This window comes from Takifugu flavidus, chromosome 19, assembly GCF_003711565.1.
Source record: "Takifugu flavidus isolate HTHZ2018 chromosome 19, ASM371156v2, whole genome shotgun sequence".
NCBI classification, from domain to species: Eukaryota; Metazoa; Chordata; class Actinopteri; order Tetraodontiformes; family Tetraodontidae; genus Takifugu; species Takifugu flavidus.
The window spans coordinates 2,509,206-2,527,293 of record NC_079538.1 but is presented as its reverse complement, the minus strand read 5'-3'; the positions used below and the strand labels follow the sequence as shown (position 1 = coordinate 2,527,293).

The 18,088-nt window shown below is 48.0% G+C and overlaps 1 protein-coding gene across 10 annotated transcripts in view; it reads left to right on the top strand.

Annotated features, from left to right (window-relative positions):
* Positions 1 to 17,503, top strand: part of myt1la (myelin transcription factor 1-like, a) — a 35,105-nt gene extending 17,602 nt beyond the window's left edge. For 3 of the 10 annotated variants that reach the window (XM_057017199.1, XM_057017193.1, XM_057017194.1), the window contains 18 exons: positions 280 to 895; positions 1,024 to 1,424; positions 2,743 to 2,877; positions 4,560 to 4,650; positions 5,702 to 5,812; positions 6,172 to 6,392; positions 7,398 to 7,669; positions 7,882 to 8,106; positions 10,167 to 10,318; positions 10,820 to 10,888; positions 10,960 to 11,022; positions 11,095 to 11,175; positions 12,877 to 13,098; positions 13,222 to 13,313; positions 13,390 to 13,493; positions 13,596 to 13,739; positions 14,667 to 14,729; positions 15,419 to 17,503. In XM_057017199.1, coding sequence (XP_056873179.1) covers positions 280 to 895; positions 1,024 to 1,424; positions 2,743 to 2,877; positions 4,560 to 4,650; positions 5,702 to 5,812; positions 6,172 to 6,392; positions 7,398 to 7,669; positions 7,882 to 8,106; positions 10,167 to 10,318; positions 10,820 to 10,888; positions 10,960 to 11,022; positions 11,095 to 11,175; positions 12,877 to 13,098; positions 13,222 to 13,313; positions 13,390 to 13,493; positions 13,596 to 13,739; positions 14,667 to 14,729; positions 15,419 to 15,559 — 3,203 coding nt within the window. In that variant the 3' untranslated portion in view covers positions 15,560 to 17,503. The other 7 variants (XM_057017202.1, XM_057017197.1, XM_057017196.1 and 4 more) reach the window with 7 other exon arrangements.
* The last annotated feature ends 585 nt before the right edge of the window (positions 17,504 to 18,088 follow it).

Sequence of the window (18,088 nt, the reverse complement as noted above, 5' to 3'; positions counted from 1 at the left end):
CAACAGCGCTGTGCTGCTCCGGTTGTGTATTTCTGTGAGGAAAAATGGGTCATAATTGAGAGGAAGCAGATAATTTATTCACATATCTGAGGAGGCTTCCCCTTCATTTGGATTTTTTGACGAAAGAAAAGATAAAATAAAGGCAGCCCTGTTTCTGATCAGCCACCCACCAGTTTGTGTGATGTAACTGAAGGTGGAGACCCAGTAAAAACTGGTCTGAGTAATGTTGGAACTCTTCAAACCTGCAAAGTCTAAGAGTTGTTTTTTCATCCACGGCAGCAGAAAACCTCTATAACCACGGTGGACAATCAAAGCTCGTTCCAATTCTGAAGGACGACAACAACAACAACAACAGCTGCGCTATCAGCAACGGCGCAGCGGAAGACTACGAGAACTACGACGAGCTGGTCGCCAAGTCGCTGCTCAACCTCGGCAAAATTGCAGAAGATGCTGCCTACCAGGCCATGACAGAGTCGGAGATGAACAGCAACTCTTCCAACAGCACAGTGGAGGATGAGGATGATGATGATGAAGAAGATGAAGGCAGCGATCAGGGAGATGCCAAAGGTGAGCTCAGTGTGGATCTGGACAGCGACGTGGTCAGGGAGACGGTGGATTCGCTAAAGCTCCTGGCACAGGGTCACGGCGCCATACTGCCTGAAGATGGATACGCAGAAGGCACCATGGTGGACGACGGGCGCTCTAACGGACGCTCCGTTGTTGGGGTTAGGGACGAGAGTGAGGAGGAAGTGTGTCTCAGCGGTTTGGAGTGTCTGAGGAACCAGTGCTTCGATCTGGCCCAGAAACTCAGTGAGACGCAGACTTCTGAACGCACTGGCATTCACCATCAACTCCACGTTCCAACGGAGCAGCAAATGCTTCACCACCTAAACAGGTAGGTCAACACACCTTCACACGGACACGGCCAACTGCAGCAGCATGGTCAAGTGCACACGCTCACCCACTTCATCACAAGCACAGATCATCTGCAAAAGAGCTGATGTTGTTCTTGTAAACATGCAGTTATGACAGCTGCCATCAGGGGGATCCTCGGTCTCTGGAGCGCAACTTCTCCGACATGGCCAATCTGATGAAGCTGGAGGAGCAGCTGAGCCCGGCATCCAGAGGTTACCCAACCAGCTGCAGCCAGGAGGGCGATGAGGACACCACGTCAGTTGCCTCTGATCGGTCAGACGAGACCTTTGACATGGCCAAGGGAAACCTGTCACTGCTGGAGAAGGCCATCGCCCTGGAATCAGAGAGGGCAAAGGTCATGAGGGACCGGATGGGCCCAGAGAACACGTTTCTCCGTCATCACCAACATCGTGGCCACAGCGAGCACAGTCCGAGGCTGCACAACGCCAGCGAGGAACGTAGATCTAGGCTGCACCAAGATGGATTGAAGAGGGCTTATTACCCTAAAGGTAGGAGCATAAAGCCCCACACGCTCACCCTGACGGTGTCATTATTGATCTGATTCCACAAGTTTGTTTTGTATGAATTCCTGTCAGTACGACCGGCTGGTGAGAAGCTATCACAAAGTTAAAGATCTAGCTGGGCTTGAAGAACACCTACAACACACAAAACCCAACATTGGGTGCAGCTTCTTCATCCACATAGCGGATCGGTTAGACAAGAAACGACAGCCCAGAAGCTTCAATAGTTTCATCAGTGAATTCAGTCAGTTTTTTAATCAAATCTTATCCTGAAGCAGCTGAAGGATTTCTGTCTCCAATAAGCACAATTGTAAACCTCCACGCATCTTTTAATTCCAGATGTAAATATTAAATCATCTTACAGGATTCTACCAGTCAAATAAAGGTTTAATAAAAAAGAAAAATCTTTCGGTCCACTTTGCGCAAATTCCATGCATCATCTGTCACAGTGGTGCAGAAACCCTATGAAGAGGCATCAGGAAGCTCAGAGTGCTGGTGCCTCAGCAGACTGGCTGCTGATTGGTTTTTAGAGCTTTCATACCAGTTCAGTTAACATGATAAGATATAGTACTCATGTTTGAACTTTATCTGCTCAGTTTTACGGGTCCACATGACTGACCCAGGTCAGCAGAGGACTTGTTCCAGGCCTGATCTCTGTGGTAGCCAGAGGCCAGCAGCTCTGCACCACAACCTCAGCTCAAATCTTCTCCTGTCTGATCCCACATTCCCCAGTATTCTGCTGACCCATAAGCTGCTCAGCCTCTTAAAATCCCATCCTGCTGTTTCAGAAATGTTGCTCGTGTCTGTCAGGCCGATAACAGGCAGCAGTTCCTCTACACCAGGTTCCATCCGGTGTTCCTTCTGTGCTGATGCATGGTTCTCCTCTGACAGCTGCTTATGTTGTTAAAATAGGCCAGTGTGGGAACATCAGACGGTCGGTTTGTCAGGCATGAGTAATGGAAATCTGCACGGCCCGTTAAGAGAGCAAATCCATCTGTGGGACACTGTCTCAGGCCCATTTGTGTAAATCCACTCAGACACATCCTGCCTCCTGTCGGGGATTCACACACACGACTGTACAGTCGGCAGGCTTCATGAGCAGTGAACACAAGCTTTCATCTGTCGGGACACTGAACTTCAGGTCCAAACATGTGACATCAGGATGTGTGGGACAGGCTTCCTCGTCCCCTGACTGGTCAGTTCGGTCCTGGCATTGGTACAAAGACCTTAGATGCTCAGTGTTTCAGAGACCGTCTGCACCAGCGCCTCTGACCTCTTCCGTCTCTCGCTTCTCTCTTTAATCCAGAATATTCCAGAGGGGAGAAGAAGGAGAGTAAATGCCCCACGCCAGGGTGCGACGGCACGGGCCACGTGACGGGGTTGTACCCGCACCACCGCAGCCTGTCCGGGTGTCCCCACAAAGACCGTGTCCCGCCTGAGAGTAGGTCCTCCGCTGGCTTCAGCACTGAAAACACTTTCAGATAAATAAAGTGCCTCTGACAAGTCATCTCAGCCTCAGTCAGGGCTCTGCTTGGTTGTGCAATCCTTCTGTGAGGCACATGGCAGACATTAGAACTGAGTTCAAGCTCAGCTGAGAGAGTAAAGGACCTGGAGCTGGTGGGCAGAGTTGGCCAAAGACCAAGATGCCAGCCATTTATTCCATTCAACTTATTTCCAATGAGTTACGCCCTCTTTGTGTGTTTCCGCCTATTAAAACACTTTAATACTCCAGACAGCTGCTTATAGTTCTGTACGGGAAAATCATCTTTTAGACCCAAACTTTGTTACTGAATGAGCTACCAAAGTTGTATCCTGTAAAATACTTGACCGTGTTTTTATCATCATATATAGGGTTAGGGTTAAGGTCTCAAAAGGTCCAAAACAATTCTGGGCTTTTACTCTTCAACAGATTTGTGATTCAAAGTGGATTTAAATAACTGAGAAAGCTCAGAGTGATTCCAGGCAGGTTAAAGCGTGATTTCAGATGACTTGTTGGATGGTTGGTGCATCAGGTGAAGGACAGAGCATGTGAGCTGTCCCACACCTCCATCCTGCATGACTCTTTATGTTGTGGTTTTGATGGATTTAACCTCAGACTGATGGTTTCTGGCCTTCAGATTAGCTCTGGAAAACTTTATTTTCTGGATCTGAAGTGAGCAGGAAACAGTGCACGTGTGCTTTTAAAGCACGTCGCTGTTGTTGTTCCGCTTGGTACCATCGAGTTCTCCTGTTTGGGATCTCCTTCACTTTTTTTCTTATTCCATCAAATCTCACTGACTCTCCCATATGTGTGTGTGTGAGTGCGTGCGTGCGTGTCTGTGTGTGTGTTGCTGAAAGTCATTGCCAATGAGCTGTGTGGGATCATCAACAAACATTTGAATCCACGTTAATCACCTGTTGGTCTCGTGGGTGATTATGTCACCTGAGATTAAATCTAATTTTGGTCACCATGGTGACGCCATCTGAGTGTTGCATCTGTGAGTGGAAACAAAAAGATGGAAAACTGAGTGGAATACGGATGAAGACAGACTCAGACATTTGCTGTTGGTTACAGGATGCAAAATGTTGCCAACAGGAAACATCAAAGATCTTCATGCTTCCATGATGTAAAATGATTAAAGAGTGAGGAACATTCGAGATGCCTAAAAACATCTGAGAGGATTTACTGATGAACTATTGCTGCTCCCTCATACCTACTGTAGTTCTTCATCACCCTTCGTCCCTCTTTCATCTGCAGACTCAGCAGAGTTTATGCTGCATGACAAGCTCCTTCCACTTTGATCTTCTCTGGGGTCAAAGACCAATTAGGGCTGTGATTCCTCTGCAGGACAACAGATTTGTAGAACATTGTAGACATTTTGACATCATTTAGGTTGTTTGGAGCAGCGTAAACATGTTACACAACACCCAAGCATCAGTAGGCTAGTGTCTCCATCTTCAAGGCCAGTAGAAGCAACTCTTTGTGTGTGTATGGTGGCCGACGTCTCCATGGTGTGGTGGCCTGTTGTCATGGCAGTCACGCAGCTGCAGCATGTGCATGTCTAACCGCCACAGCAGAACGCACTAACTCTCCTGTCTGTCCTAATACGCACTGTCTTTCTTACCTTTTCCTGTCTGTCAAAGTTGTGGCCATGTATGAGAATGTTTTAAAGTGTCCCACTCCCGGCTGCTCTGGACGGGGACACGTCAATAGCAACAGGAACTCACACCGCAGGTGAGTGAGCTTCCTAAGCCAGCCCTAAACTCCTGATAACCCCGCTGACATGTGAGTGTGTAGCATCGCCACGCTGAGTCCACGTCCCCGTTGGTGCAACCAAGGGCCTGATCACAGTAATAACACATTAATTACCCTGTTGGTCATGAGCGCTCCAGGAACGAGGTTATGACCGTGTTCTTTACTACCGTTGTCAGATTGACCAGTCCTCTGAATTTAAAGCTACAACAGTTCCCCCATTTGGACAGATTTAGTCCTAAGCTGACCTGGCCCAAAGTCCTCGATGTCGGTCATGTTTCCACCCTGTTACACACTTACACACCTCAGTCCAGTTGTGTTCTTTGAGCTGGAGGTGTTTGCTCGCTAGCTCTCTCTCTCTCTTTCACACACGTGTGCGCACGCACGCATACATGTCTTTAAATTATGTAATGTGATGGGGTTTCACACTGAATTTTTTTCACACACACACACACACACACACACGCACACACACATACACAGGAATGCACGCACGCACGCGCACACACATACACAGGAATGCACGTATGCACGCACACACACACAAACGCACACACACACACACACAGAAGAAAAAAATCACAGATTTCCAGATCTATTTACACATCTGACTGGAACACACGCAGACTGCAGCACACGCGTGCTGGCAGACCGAAGAGCACACACACAAGCAGTCAAACACACACACACCCACATACACACACGCTCAGACGTGGCTGCAGGGTGTGTTATGTAGCACAGCTCCACTGGGAGAAGAAACAAAGCACCAGCTAGCATGCTTAGCTTCTGTTAGCTACCAGCTCACACGGCTTTCATGTCTGGCAGTCGCTATGGAAACACCTCTTTGCAGCAGCTGCTGCAGCTATTGTCCTAATCGGTCACACACTTATCCTTTAAAACGTGTGTTGGTATTAACAGATTTACACTGTGTGTGTGTGTGTTTGTGAGTGTGTGAGAGAGAGAGAGTGCGCGTGTGAGTGTGTGTGCGTGTGTGCAAGATCTAAAGATGTCCACTGTCTGTCCTCCCTCTCAGTCTGTCCGGTTGTCCCATCGCTGCTGCTGAGAAGATGGCGAAGGTCCATGAGAAGAGTCATTCAGTGGAGTTGGGCAGTAAGAGCAGTCAGACGTCTGACCGGGTTCTCAGGTACCAGACTCCCAGCTGCAGAATCACAGGTTCTGAAGCTTCTCTTCATCTCCACTGCCTGAGGCTGTTGCAGCAGATTGAGGCAGTAAAATAGTTAAAATGTCCTCAGAACTTCATCAGGAGAACGTTGGATATATTTGCTGAATTTAGAACTTTCCACTAAAACCCAATCACCAATCAAAGTAGTACCCCAACATTTGGGGACAGTTCCTCATAACTGGAGCATTAAAACCACAGAGCTCTATGTTCTCCATACATCCATACAACCGCACATGTTTACATCCATACACCTATACATCCATGAGCAGCCAGCCCAGATCTAAGGTCACTGATGCTCCATTTCCTATGTGGCTCTTGAGGCCGATGTGCTTCGTCAAGCAGCTGGAGATTCCCCAGAACGGTTACAAGAACAACATTCCCACCAGCACGCCGCGCTCCAACCTGGCCAAGGAACTGGAAAAGTACTCTAAGACCAGCTTTGACTACAGCGGCTACGACAGCCAACACGGCGGCTATGGGAAACGGGGGCCGACAGCCAGATCGGGCCCTGGCAGAGACCCCTCCCCGAAGGGCTACGATGGTACGTAACCTGGCGTCAGCCTCTTGTCTGCTGCCGCTGTCTTTCTGTCTTCCTGGTGTCACAGCGGGATGCAGAAATAGAAGCTACAGTCGTCCGGGTGGCGGAGAAACAGGAAGACACAACGTCACCATTTTTAGATAAATATGAAAAATTAAAACCTGTTTTTATGTGGAAGGAAATAAAAACGAGCCACTGTGGGAGCAGGTCTGCTCAGAGGCTTCGTTCTAGGGAGAACATTTTGTACTTGACGAAATCTTGACAGCACCAACACACGCGCGCCCGTACTCGCGCGCACACACAGCTCTGGGTGTATTCTCCTTTGTTGAAGCGTGCTGGTGTTTTCTGCCTCCCCACATGGCTCAGGCAAACGTGGCAGCAGAGTTATGGAAATGCTGAGGAAAGAGCGTCCCTCCTCTGAGATGGAGGGATGGAGGAGGTGCAGGAGAGAGAGAAATAATGGAGGCGAGCCCTGTTTTTTTGGCTGGAAGCCATTAGTGAGACGTGAGGCAGGAGGGAGGTTTTCAGAGTAGGTGCCTGCTCCCTCCATCACGACTCCCTTCCCTCCCTCCCTCCCTCCATCACGACTCCCCTCCCTCCCTCCAGCTCCAGCCTGAGTCCCGATTCTCCGTTGCACCAGCAGATTCCTCTCTATTCTTCTGAGATTTTCCCAGTGATCACAGTGTGGATCAGACTGCGGGTCAGAACATGGTCGGGCTGTTCTATGTCCACACCTGGAGGTGCTGCAGATGAGCCACAGGAAACACCCCTACAAAATAAACTAAAAAAACCACCAATTGCGGCACTGAAAACAGCAGAAATGAAGCAAAATTGAATTAATTGAATCAAATAATCAGACAAAAATCAGATTGAAAATTATAGCTTGTATTAAATCCAGCATTGACCAGCAGCAAATGCTGCAGGAGAGACACCTCCGAACTGATCTCCATCCTCAGAGAATCCACCATAGATCAGACTAAAACCTGGGCTCCTCCTGCCTCCCCACAGCTAAACGCTACTGCAAGACGTCGAGCCCCGCCAGCAGCACCACCAGCAGCTACGCTCCCAGCAGCAGCAGCTTGAGCTGTGGAGGAGGAGGTGGCAGCGCAGGAGGAGGTGGAGGGAGCAGCGCCAGCAGCACCTGCAGTAAGAGCAGCTTCGACTACACCCACGACATGGAGGCGGCCCACATGGCGGCCACGGCCATCCTCAACCTGTCCACGCGCTGCAGGGAGCTGCCGCACGCTCTGGGGGGGAAACCCCAGGACCTGCTGACTCAGGTACGCTGGCCGACGTTCTGTGACCTTCTGACCTTGAGCTTCCTCATAGTCTGCTGTCCTCTAAGAACAGGAGTTGTGATGTTCTGAGAGGTTAAAAATGTGTGTTTGTTCTCTGTGTTTGGTGATTCTGACTGTTCCCACCTCATCAGAAGAGTCTGAGTCTGACTTTTCCCTCATCAAAACACCAATCAGCTTCGTCTCTGCTCCACCAGAGTCCCGTGGGCGACCTGGACGACAGCGGACCTGTGGAGGTGGCCGGTCAGCCTGGTGGTCCAGAGGGCAGTGGGACAGTGCTGACCCCCCTGCAGCCCATGTCACCCCAGCGACAGGCCCTGCTGAGCAGCCGCTGCTACCAGCTGAGCGAGGCCGACTGCTGGGACCTGCCTGTGGACTACACCAAGATCAAACGTCTGGGAGAGGAGCCGGACCACAAAGAGGTAACGGGGAGGGAGGTGCAGCACATGGGTCAGAGGGTTCCTCCTGAGGCCACAGCCTGGGGAACTGCTGGTCTGGTTTTAGGGAGCTAATGGACTAGGTACAGCCACATTCTCAACATCTGGCCATGTTGACATGTTAACCGACACACAGTCCAGGTGGCGGCTTCAGACGTCAGTGATGATGGATCAGCTGATTGTGAGCTGAAGCTTCCTCCTGGAATCAACTGGTTCTGGATCTTTTCTCCACCAGGACAGAGAAAGCAGTTTACTGATAATGCCATAGATGGATGCGGCTGGGTCTGGTGGAACTGCAGCTGGATCCAGGGCATCCGCAGACCTTGTTGTGGCCGGTTTGTCCTCTTGTGTCTTTGTAAGGCTCCCAGCGGGGCTGCAGTTTCTGGAACTGGTTGATTTCACGGTTCCTGATTGAGACCAGAAGGTCAGCAATGATCAAAACTTTTCAATGCTGGACATTAAATCCAACTTAGCGTAGCGTCAGTTCAGGTCCGACTGAAGCCACAGATTTGTGCAGCCCGTCCCTGGAGGCCCCGGCAAGGCCCATCTGAAGCAGGGCAGATTCTGGAGGGGGCTCGGTGCCGTTTCCTGCTCTGTTGCAGAACAGAAGCTGTGGAGATGTTTGCGAGGGCGGACTTTTGCTACCAGTACGCATAATTTTTGCATCACTTTGCATATGGAAGAGGGGATCTGTTGAGTTTGGAACAATCCCACATGAGTGTTCACCTTCAGTATCGCAGGGAGGAAACAACACCTGCCAGCCTGGAGATGACATTTGAAATGAAGAAGAGAGTGAGGGAGGAAGAGGGGAGTTCAACACGGATCCGAAACAGTCAGAGTTTATTACAGTTAATGTTGAACAACCTTACAACAACAACAACCAAAAACAGGAAGGAAAATTTGGATAATGTTAAATTCACGCTGATGTCCGGATCTGCAAAGAAATCAGATCTGTGCGCAGATGCGTGGATGGTGTTGTGATCGGAACACACGCTGTGACCTCCTGTCACACGGTGACCAGGTCAGTGTAGGTTACCATGGTGATCTGGTCACCTTTGAGAGAATGGTGCTCAGATCCTGTAACCTGAGGAGAACTTCATCAGGTAGACGTTGCAGTTCGCCTCATCACATAAAAACATGTTCAGAGCAGGTAGAACAGGAGACCACGACAAAGTCAAATAAAGATCGTTAAGATGGTGAGCGGGAGTTCGAATTTCGCATTTTAACAGTTCTTTTTAAAAACTTGCTGCTGTTGACTCCAGCGAGCTCGATGCGCCCTCCTGTGGACAGATGTGGCACTGCTGCCGTGACAGCATAGGACCTTTAAAATGCTGAATGTCACCCCTCTAATACATAAGTTAAACAGGATAGATCATCTTTAAAGCCTCTCGCTGATCGGAGATCTCGCTGAACAGCTCATGCAGCAAATTGCTACATTTGCCTCATTGGATTTAGAGCAGTGGAGTGAAGGTTTTTAATCAGTGGAGTAATTGCATTTTGTTAATGAAGCGCAGCCCTGCAGAAGGTGACCAGAGATGGGAGGAAATGGCTGATGGGAATTTATTTTTTCCCACAAAGAGTCTGGAGCGGTGTCTGCTCCTGACTGAGGAGGTGTGATGTGGTGACTGCAGAGCAGAGGAAGGCTGCTGCAGAGGAGCGTGAAGCCCTTCATTGCTGCTCATTTATTTATTCCCTTGAATCTTCTGAGTTCACCTATTCATGCATGTTCTCAGGCATCGCCTGCTCTTCAGTATTGACTGAAACATTGTTCATTGGACGGGTCAGCCTGGTTCCTGGAGGTTCTGATTCCTCCCACAGTCCAAAGACAGTGTTGACTATATGTCGCTCTCTGCTGGGATCCATTTAGCTTGCAAAGCCCTTAGCAAACAAAATTTTAAATGTTTAAACATTTTTGTGGACTGTGGGAACATGAAAAAGCCATTTCTGAGAAGGTTGTGTGGTGAGGACTCTAAAATAACAAACTCCAGCTTATGTTTTCAGTGTTGTGATGATTGTGTTGTGTTGCCCGTACTGACGTATTGTAGTCTGCTTATTTCTCGTCCCTGCACCAGAGCGATGAGCTGGACCCCTTTCACGAGCTGCTGGACGAGCAGCGCTACCCGGCCGAGGTGCCCATGCCCAGCCCCAAACACCACAAGTACTCAGCCTGCAAGGAGAGCAAGAAAGAGCTCATGACGTAAGAGTCAGTCGCACCAGGACACTATTTCCATGATGCTACGCTAAAATAGCTTTGTAGAGTCTGTAGTGTGTGCACAACGCGGTCACAAGAGGAGTTAAGGCTGGCATGACCCGGGTGAAACTGACCTGAGATCAGTGCAGAGGTCAGACAGTGGCCCCCAGGGGGCGCAGGTCTAGCTGTACACAGCCAGGAATTAAACCAAGGTCATTTTGTAATTATTCAGGTGGGGACATGTTTACGATGCAGCAGCTCACTGCGTAATGGAAGCTTCAGGCTAACTGATGCAACCTAAACTAAATGTATGTTTTTAAAGTAGAAAATGCAGCAAAAAAAACAACCTAAAAACTTATAAAAACCTATACGAGTGTATAAACACCTCCATTGCTGCTGGAGTCAGGATATCAACAATTGCACGTGTGTGTGTGTGTGTGTGTGTGTGTGTGTGTGTGTGTGTGTGTGTGTGTGTGTGTGTGTGCATGCGTGTGTCCGTGTGTGCAGGCTGTCGAGCTGCCAGCTGGCCGACAAAAACATCCGCGGGATGATGACCCCCAACTCACAGGAACTCAAGTGAGTCCGGATCACTGAAGAAGCCCAGAACTCAAACCCTCAACCCTTAGCCATTATTCTTTATTTCACAGGTGTCCCACACCTGGCTGTGACGGCTCTGGACACATCACGGGAAACTACGCTTCTCACAGGAGGTAGGGTATACTGCAACCCCCACACGTGGCGTTCAGGTGGTGAGACCCACGCATGAACTGTCTGTCCTGCAGTCTGTCTGGATGTCCTCGAGCCAAGAAGAGTGGCATCAAGATTCTCCATAAGGAGGACAAAGATGACCAGGAGCCAATCAAGTGAGAACATTTACCCATCCTAAATTTACAAATACCGTAATTTCCGGACTATAAGCTGCTACTTTTTCCCTACACTTTAAACACTGCGGCTTATTTATGTTTTTTTCGTGGCGCACTATCACAACTATTGTGAATCAGTCATTTTTACTAACCCTCATCAACATGGAAAATACTAGAAGAAAAGCATATGAAGCGTCTTTTAATTAAAAGTGATCACTCTGGCGGTTGAAGAAGAAAATCGAACTGCCGCACGTAATCTTTGCATTACGGTAATCAATGGCGAGAAGGTGGAGACGCCCGCCTGAAGAACTGATCCAAAGCAAAAAGATGACAAAAGCTTTTAGACGTAAACATCGCAGGTGGCCCGAGCTTGAGAACGTTCTGGAAGACTGGGTCAACACACAGAGAGCAGGCGGCCGCGGTGTTTCCGCTGTACAAATCAGACTGAAGGCAAAAGCAATCGCCACCGCCATGAAAATAGAAGATTTTAGAGGTGGGCCATCGGGAAGTTTTAGATTGTTCATTGTTTGAGTAAAAAAGCATAAACAACGTAATTTGTGTGTAGCTGATACAAACGTATATTTCAGGGTAGCTGCATTACAGACACCGTTAGAAAAAAAAAGCATTTACTGGTAGAATATATTTATGTTGCTAAGCGGATTAAATTAAAAGAAAAGTTAAAAAATCCTGAAGTGATAAAATTTGGATCTAAGGTCTCTGTATAAACATACAAGTGAAAAGAGTGGCTGTTGTTTCTGACCTGTCTGTCACTCGTCAGTGACTCGTCTCTTACGGTAATAAAAACATCTACCGGTACTGAATGTTTTCGATCTAATTTTTCATATTACTAGGTGGGATACCTGCGGCTTGTATAAGTACAAAATAGATTTTCTTTCTAAAATTAGATTATGCGGCTTATAATCAGGTGCGCTCTATAGTCCGGAAATTACTGTATTAAATTATTTCTGTTTTCGTGTTGATTAATCCACAGAATAAATAACAAAGTCGGGACACATTTCACATCATACTGTGATAGATCATGGCTGTCGGCAGCCTCTTTTTAATAAAAGTACAATCACAAACACTCACACGTCCTGCTGCAAGCAGAGGTGCTGCAATGACACCACGGTGACGGCGCTGGGCTTCCGTCTCCTCCTTTACATGCGACCTGTGTTCCCACCTTCTGACTGCAGTGATGAATATTTCAGAGAGGAACTGTGCTCAGTCCTCCACTTCACCTCCTGCTCCCAGCAGGACGCGTCCCATAAAGGTTAGCATCGGCGAAGCGTTTGACATTTTCAGTTGTAGCGACGTTGTGAAGAGTTTAGAGTTGAGCTGGTGTCAGCGTGCAGCTGCTGCTGCCTCATCTCCATGCAGACTGCACGAGGGGGGCTGGGGGCTGCTGCTCATGGAGCTGAATATGCACCGGCTCCATCCTGAAGGGGGCAGGACGCGTCTTACTAATGACGTCAGATGTTTGAATCACGGCCTCTCCTTAGGAGATGATTGTCTGGTGATAAAGGTCAAGTCATTTCCCTGGTTTGTAGCTTTTATTGAGGTCTTTTTCAGTCTTCTGGGGGAACCAGTTGAAGCCTCATGTGTCCTCTACTGCCTCCGGAGGCGGTGGGTGGTATTACAAAAGAAGGCCACGCTCCAGTAATTAGAGCTGATTGTGATGACATCTCTGTGACCTTCCCTCAGGTGTCCAGTGCCAGGGTGTGATGGGCAGGGTCATGTGACAGGGAAGTACGCCTCCCACCGCAGCGCGTCAGGATGTCCTCTAGCAGCCAAGAGGCAGAAGGACAGCTACGTCAACGGCTCCCAGTATGTTTGGAAATCTGGCAAAACAGATGGGATGAGCTGCCCGACGCCTGGATGTGACGGCTCGGGACACGTCAGCGGCAGCTTCCTCACCCATCGCAGGTGGGCGGGGTTTATGTCACTGACTGCAATTAGCATTGTAGCTTTGTTTTAAGGCCTGCACATGTAAACGCATTTCCACCAGGAATCCCCAGTAACCTTTTGTCACCATGTCTCTGGTGCTAGTCTCTCCGGCTGCCCTCGTGCGACCACCGCCATGAAGAAGGCGCGCATGAGCAGCGTGGACATGCTGACAATCAAGCAGAGGGCGAGCAAAGGTCAGCAGCAAAGCGTCGCCTCGGACCATGAGCACAAACATGCAGGCGGGAGTAATGTCACTGCTCAATCTTTCAGGCATCGAAAACGATGAAGAAATCAAGCAGCTGGATGAAGAAATCAAAGATCTGAACGAGTCCAACAATCAAGTAGAGTCGGACATGATAAAACTGAGGACGCAGGTAAGACGGGAGTACACGGAGAAGGTCTGGGGGGACAGAAGCACCTGCCGGCTACCCAGCTCAGACGTGTGTGCGCTTGTGACTGATGTGCTGCTCTGACAGATCACCACCATGGAGAGCAACCTGAAGTCCATCGAGGAGGAGAACAAGGTGATCGAGCAGCAGAACGACTCCCTGCTGCACGAGCTGGCCAACCTCAGTCAGTCGCTCATCAACAGCTTAGCCAACATCCAGCTTCCACACATGGTGAGCCATCCTGACTGCACATTTCCTGCCTGCTGAACTGGGACCGAGGCTTTGACCTCATTCATGTCTTCATTTCTAAGATTGAAGTGTTTCATGTGTGAGACAGTGGAACATCTGCTCATCAGTCTGGAAGTGTGAAGGTGTCTCCAGCCTTCTCTCTAGGTTCTTTTCCTCATCTGCTTCTTTCTGTTCACCACCTCCTTTTTTCCAAGAAGTCCATGCTGTGCTTCTTCTCTGCTTTGCAACGTCTCACTCAAGGAAAAACAGCCGTCTTTTTCTTTGTGTTTGAGTGGTTGATGGTGGCTGTCTGACGTCATGTTGTCTCTGAGAAGACTGGGGCTAATTGGATAAGCTCAGTTTGACCTTTGAACCCAACCTTTGGCCTCCAGTCCTTTTATTCTGGTGGGATTTGTTTGATGTCATCCTGACATAAATTCTATGCTTCTCCTTGAAAACCTTGTCATCCTGGTTCAGCCTCTGGAGAAGGTGAAGCTCTGTTCATGCTGCAGGATTTCTCCTAACTTCTGATGGCTTCAGGGCTGAGATGACGATTGGTTAATAAATAAAGTATATTTGCTCCTCGTGCTGCTCCAGCAAGTGAACGGGTGTTTTACAGCTAAAGACTGCGATGATGATGATGATGATGTTGATGATAACAATGATGATGATGATGATTGCAGCCAAGAGCCAGGCGGAAGCTCGTGTAGTTGCTCCAAAATGCTCATTAGTTTTTCTGTCTGCTGTTTCTGAATAAAGATGAAATGTGCGGTAAGTATCTTTGAGCCGAGAGGGTGGTTATCATCGCAACAGTCCAACAGACACGTTTGTGACGGTGGATCTGCAGTTTGAACAGAGCCGCAGTAGATACCAAGCTCACGCCGGGAGTTTAGTGGGCTAATAGACTTCTCTGTACACCCTCTCCTGTAGAGACCGCTGCCACAGAAAGAGGCTCCAGTAAAACATAACTGCTGTTTACAGATGCCTCCCAGAGTAAGAGATCATTTCTCCTTTATCCAATTATCCTGCTCTTCTGCACCTTCATCCTTCCCCTCCTGGAAATCCTTCAGCTGACTGTTGGCACATCCCAACCTCCACCTTCACACTTTTAATGGAAGGTTGAAGTTCTGTAAAAGGTTCTGGCATATTTGCTCCCTTCACATGCTAACCGTGCTATCATTAGCAAACATCTGGCCAACCAGCTGAAGCTAAGCCTTTACTGCTACTTTTTGTTTTGTTTTGTTTTTTAAAATATATCCACTTTTTCATCAACACGCAGATTTAACAGGCCTCCTGGACCGGTTCCACCTGGAAAAGTACGATTCAAAACATTTGGGTTTGACGGGATGGAAGTAACAGTCAGCTCAAGCTGAATTCCCAGTTGTGCTTCTTCATCATCCCATGAACTTCTCATTTGAACCTTCAGCTTTTTCTTTCCTCCACATGCTGAACATGACTCCAGCAGCCATCCACACGCTGACACCCCTCCGCTGGGTTTGCATGCTCCAGAGCTGTGGGGGGTGGACATTAACCTAGAAGCAGGCGGATTCTTCCCGACAGCGTTCCCTTCCTCCCTTGCTGCCTGCCTGACCTCCTAACTGTTCCCACCATCTTTTAGCGTGATCGCAGCAGCTCTCATCTCTCTGATTGTTCTTCTCTTGGTGGGTTTCTTCCCCTCACAGGAGCCAATGAATGAACAGAACTTTGACACTTATGTCAGCACCTTGACAGACATGTACACTCATCAGGATCAGTACCAGAGCCCGGAAAACAAGGCGCTGCTGGAGAACATCAGACAGGCCGTTCAGGGCATCCAGGTCTGAGGCCCAAATAACAAATGCAAAGAAAAAATAGAGAAAAGAGGGAGAATGTGATTGTTTCCTTTGGCTGCTGTAATTGAACATGTTTCTTTCTTTTGTTGTTATGCTCTCAGTTTTTTAGCCTTTTGATTGGGGTTCCTTTGCTTTGGGGGAACGTTCAGGAGGAATATTCACCTTTGTACATTTTCATATGATCTGATATAATGTGATGTACTGTTTATAGCTGCTAATGTATGCACACTGCTGTATAATGTATTTATTCATCGTAAGCTTGAATCAGTTTTTATTTGGATGCAGTTTACAAAAGCTTAAAGAGATAAAACGGTGAGAAGAGCAGCAAATGTGAAGAGCAATCATCCCTGAAAAGAGGACGTAAACTCCTTCATCTCACGCTAACCTTCCTGTACGTCCAGACTCTGAAGCGTCAACAGAACAGATAAAGATTTCTAACAGCAGTCCCGCCGTCCATCCGTCTGTCCGTCTGGCGGTCCGTCCGCCCGTCCCCGGGGGCAGCGGCGGCTACAGGAACGTGGGAGACAATCTGCCGTTCTGACTTTAGTCAGCAATATTGGGACGAGGAGTGAGACGGTTCAGCTTTGGGATGCAATCTGATTGAGGAACGTTTGGGAATATGCAATTTCTTATGAAAAAATCTAGCAAAGAGCTGAGAGATCTTTTTACTAACTAGAAATGTTTTGCTTTTGTATAAATCTTTCACTACAATCATGTTCTGACGCGGGCGAAAGTGAAACCTTTGATGTTACACAGGAGCTCCTCGTGTCCCTGTTTTGATGCATCTCCTGTCGATGAGGACGAGGACAGCAGGCGACAAGATGTGTAGATATGATGTTCCTTCCTCACAGGACTTACAGGGTCAAACGTCCCCACATTTGTATATTTGCACTCGTCCTGTATAAAAGATCCTTCCAGTCATGTGTCTCCAGCTTGGAGGCCACTCGACGCAGCAGAACCTGGTCTGGAGGCCAAACTCTGATCTCAGAACTAGAAAAGCTCCTCAAGCAGCAGCTCAGAAGATAGAGTTCATTTTCATTTTGATCAAATCTGATTTTAGACACTTGAACCCCACAAAAAGCTACATATTCCCATTTTGAACAAAATCTTTGCTGCTAAAAGTTGAACGAACCTGATCCAAAATATTGTGGTTGAAGGACTCAGGATGGAGCTGTTAAAGGTGTTAAAGCAGAAGAGGACCAAACTGTATATAATAACAGCATCAATAGAGCTGCTGCGTCCGTCACTGATAGACGATCAGCTCACAGCTGGATCTCCTTTATCAAAGAGTTTCCACTTTAGATGAACCTTCTTCAGCTGCTGGTTGACAGGAGACTTTTACAGCTCTCTGGTGAAAAGAACCAAGAGGAAATGCTCTGCTCAAACAGTCGGGCGGCTCGTCAGGCGCAGGAAACCGAATGAAAAAGCACAATTCAGAAGCAGCCGATCACATGTGTCAAACTCAGTCCTCGGGGGCCACGATCCTGCCGGGTTTTCTGTCCTACCAGGCTGAAAATGCATTCAGTGGGATAGGAAACCCAGCAGGATCGTGGCCCTCGAGGACTGAGCTCGACATGCCTGATTGTTGTAATATGAGATGGAACAGCTAAACCACCTGTAACTACGTCCATGAAGAAGAGCCACATCAACATATGAGCTGCTAGAAAAGAGGCAAAAGAATCATTTTAAATCATCACGTTTTTGCAGTGAATCAGCCAGTTTTTATAAAACACTCATTCTCTCATCTTTTAGCCCTTTTTCTGCCCTCCTGGCAGATTTGACAGATGTTTTCTTACCACATGGCATGAGTTGGGTTGTTGTTGTTGCTGTACGTGTTGACGCTCAAACCTTCCTTCCATGGTGAACCTGTACCACTTCTATCATGATGCTGTTTCAACATCTCGCTGCCAATAAAACTTGTGTTGCATCAGGTGACCATGGCCTCGTCTTTCTGCACCCACCCGCCTAACTCTGGAGAGGAAGAACGATTAACTTCTTTTGTAGAAGCTCAGAACTTCTTATCACCGTGTCAAAGTGCGTCCAGACAAGCCCATTATTTACTTAGGATCAGACATCAGAAAAGCACAAACAAATTTTATTGTGTTTTGCTATTAGAGGAATTATTTTTATTCATGATGCTGTTGTTAACATCATCATTACTGTAGTTCTGTACAATTATAAATTTCTACGTCTGTATAAAGCAAAAGAAGAAGAAGGTTTCCTGTATTTACTGTTAAAGACAAAGTTTCGAACACTCCCTTGCACCGTTGTCAGCATCAGATGTGACGCTCGGTCATGTTGGGTGAGAATAACACATCCAAAGTCATGACTTTGGTTTGAACTGGTTTTTGGCATTTGTTTGTCCTGTGGAATTCTCTGAACACCTCCAGGTTCTGTGACAACACGTGGAGGTTCTGAACGGACTTCAGAGGGCTGACTGACCTGAAGGCCCTCCTTTAGCGGAGGTCGTGATCAAATCTACTGTAGAGACACATCCTGGACACAGGGGGCGCTCCGTTA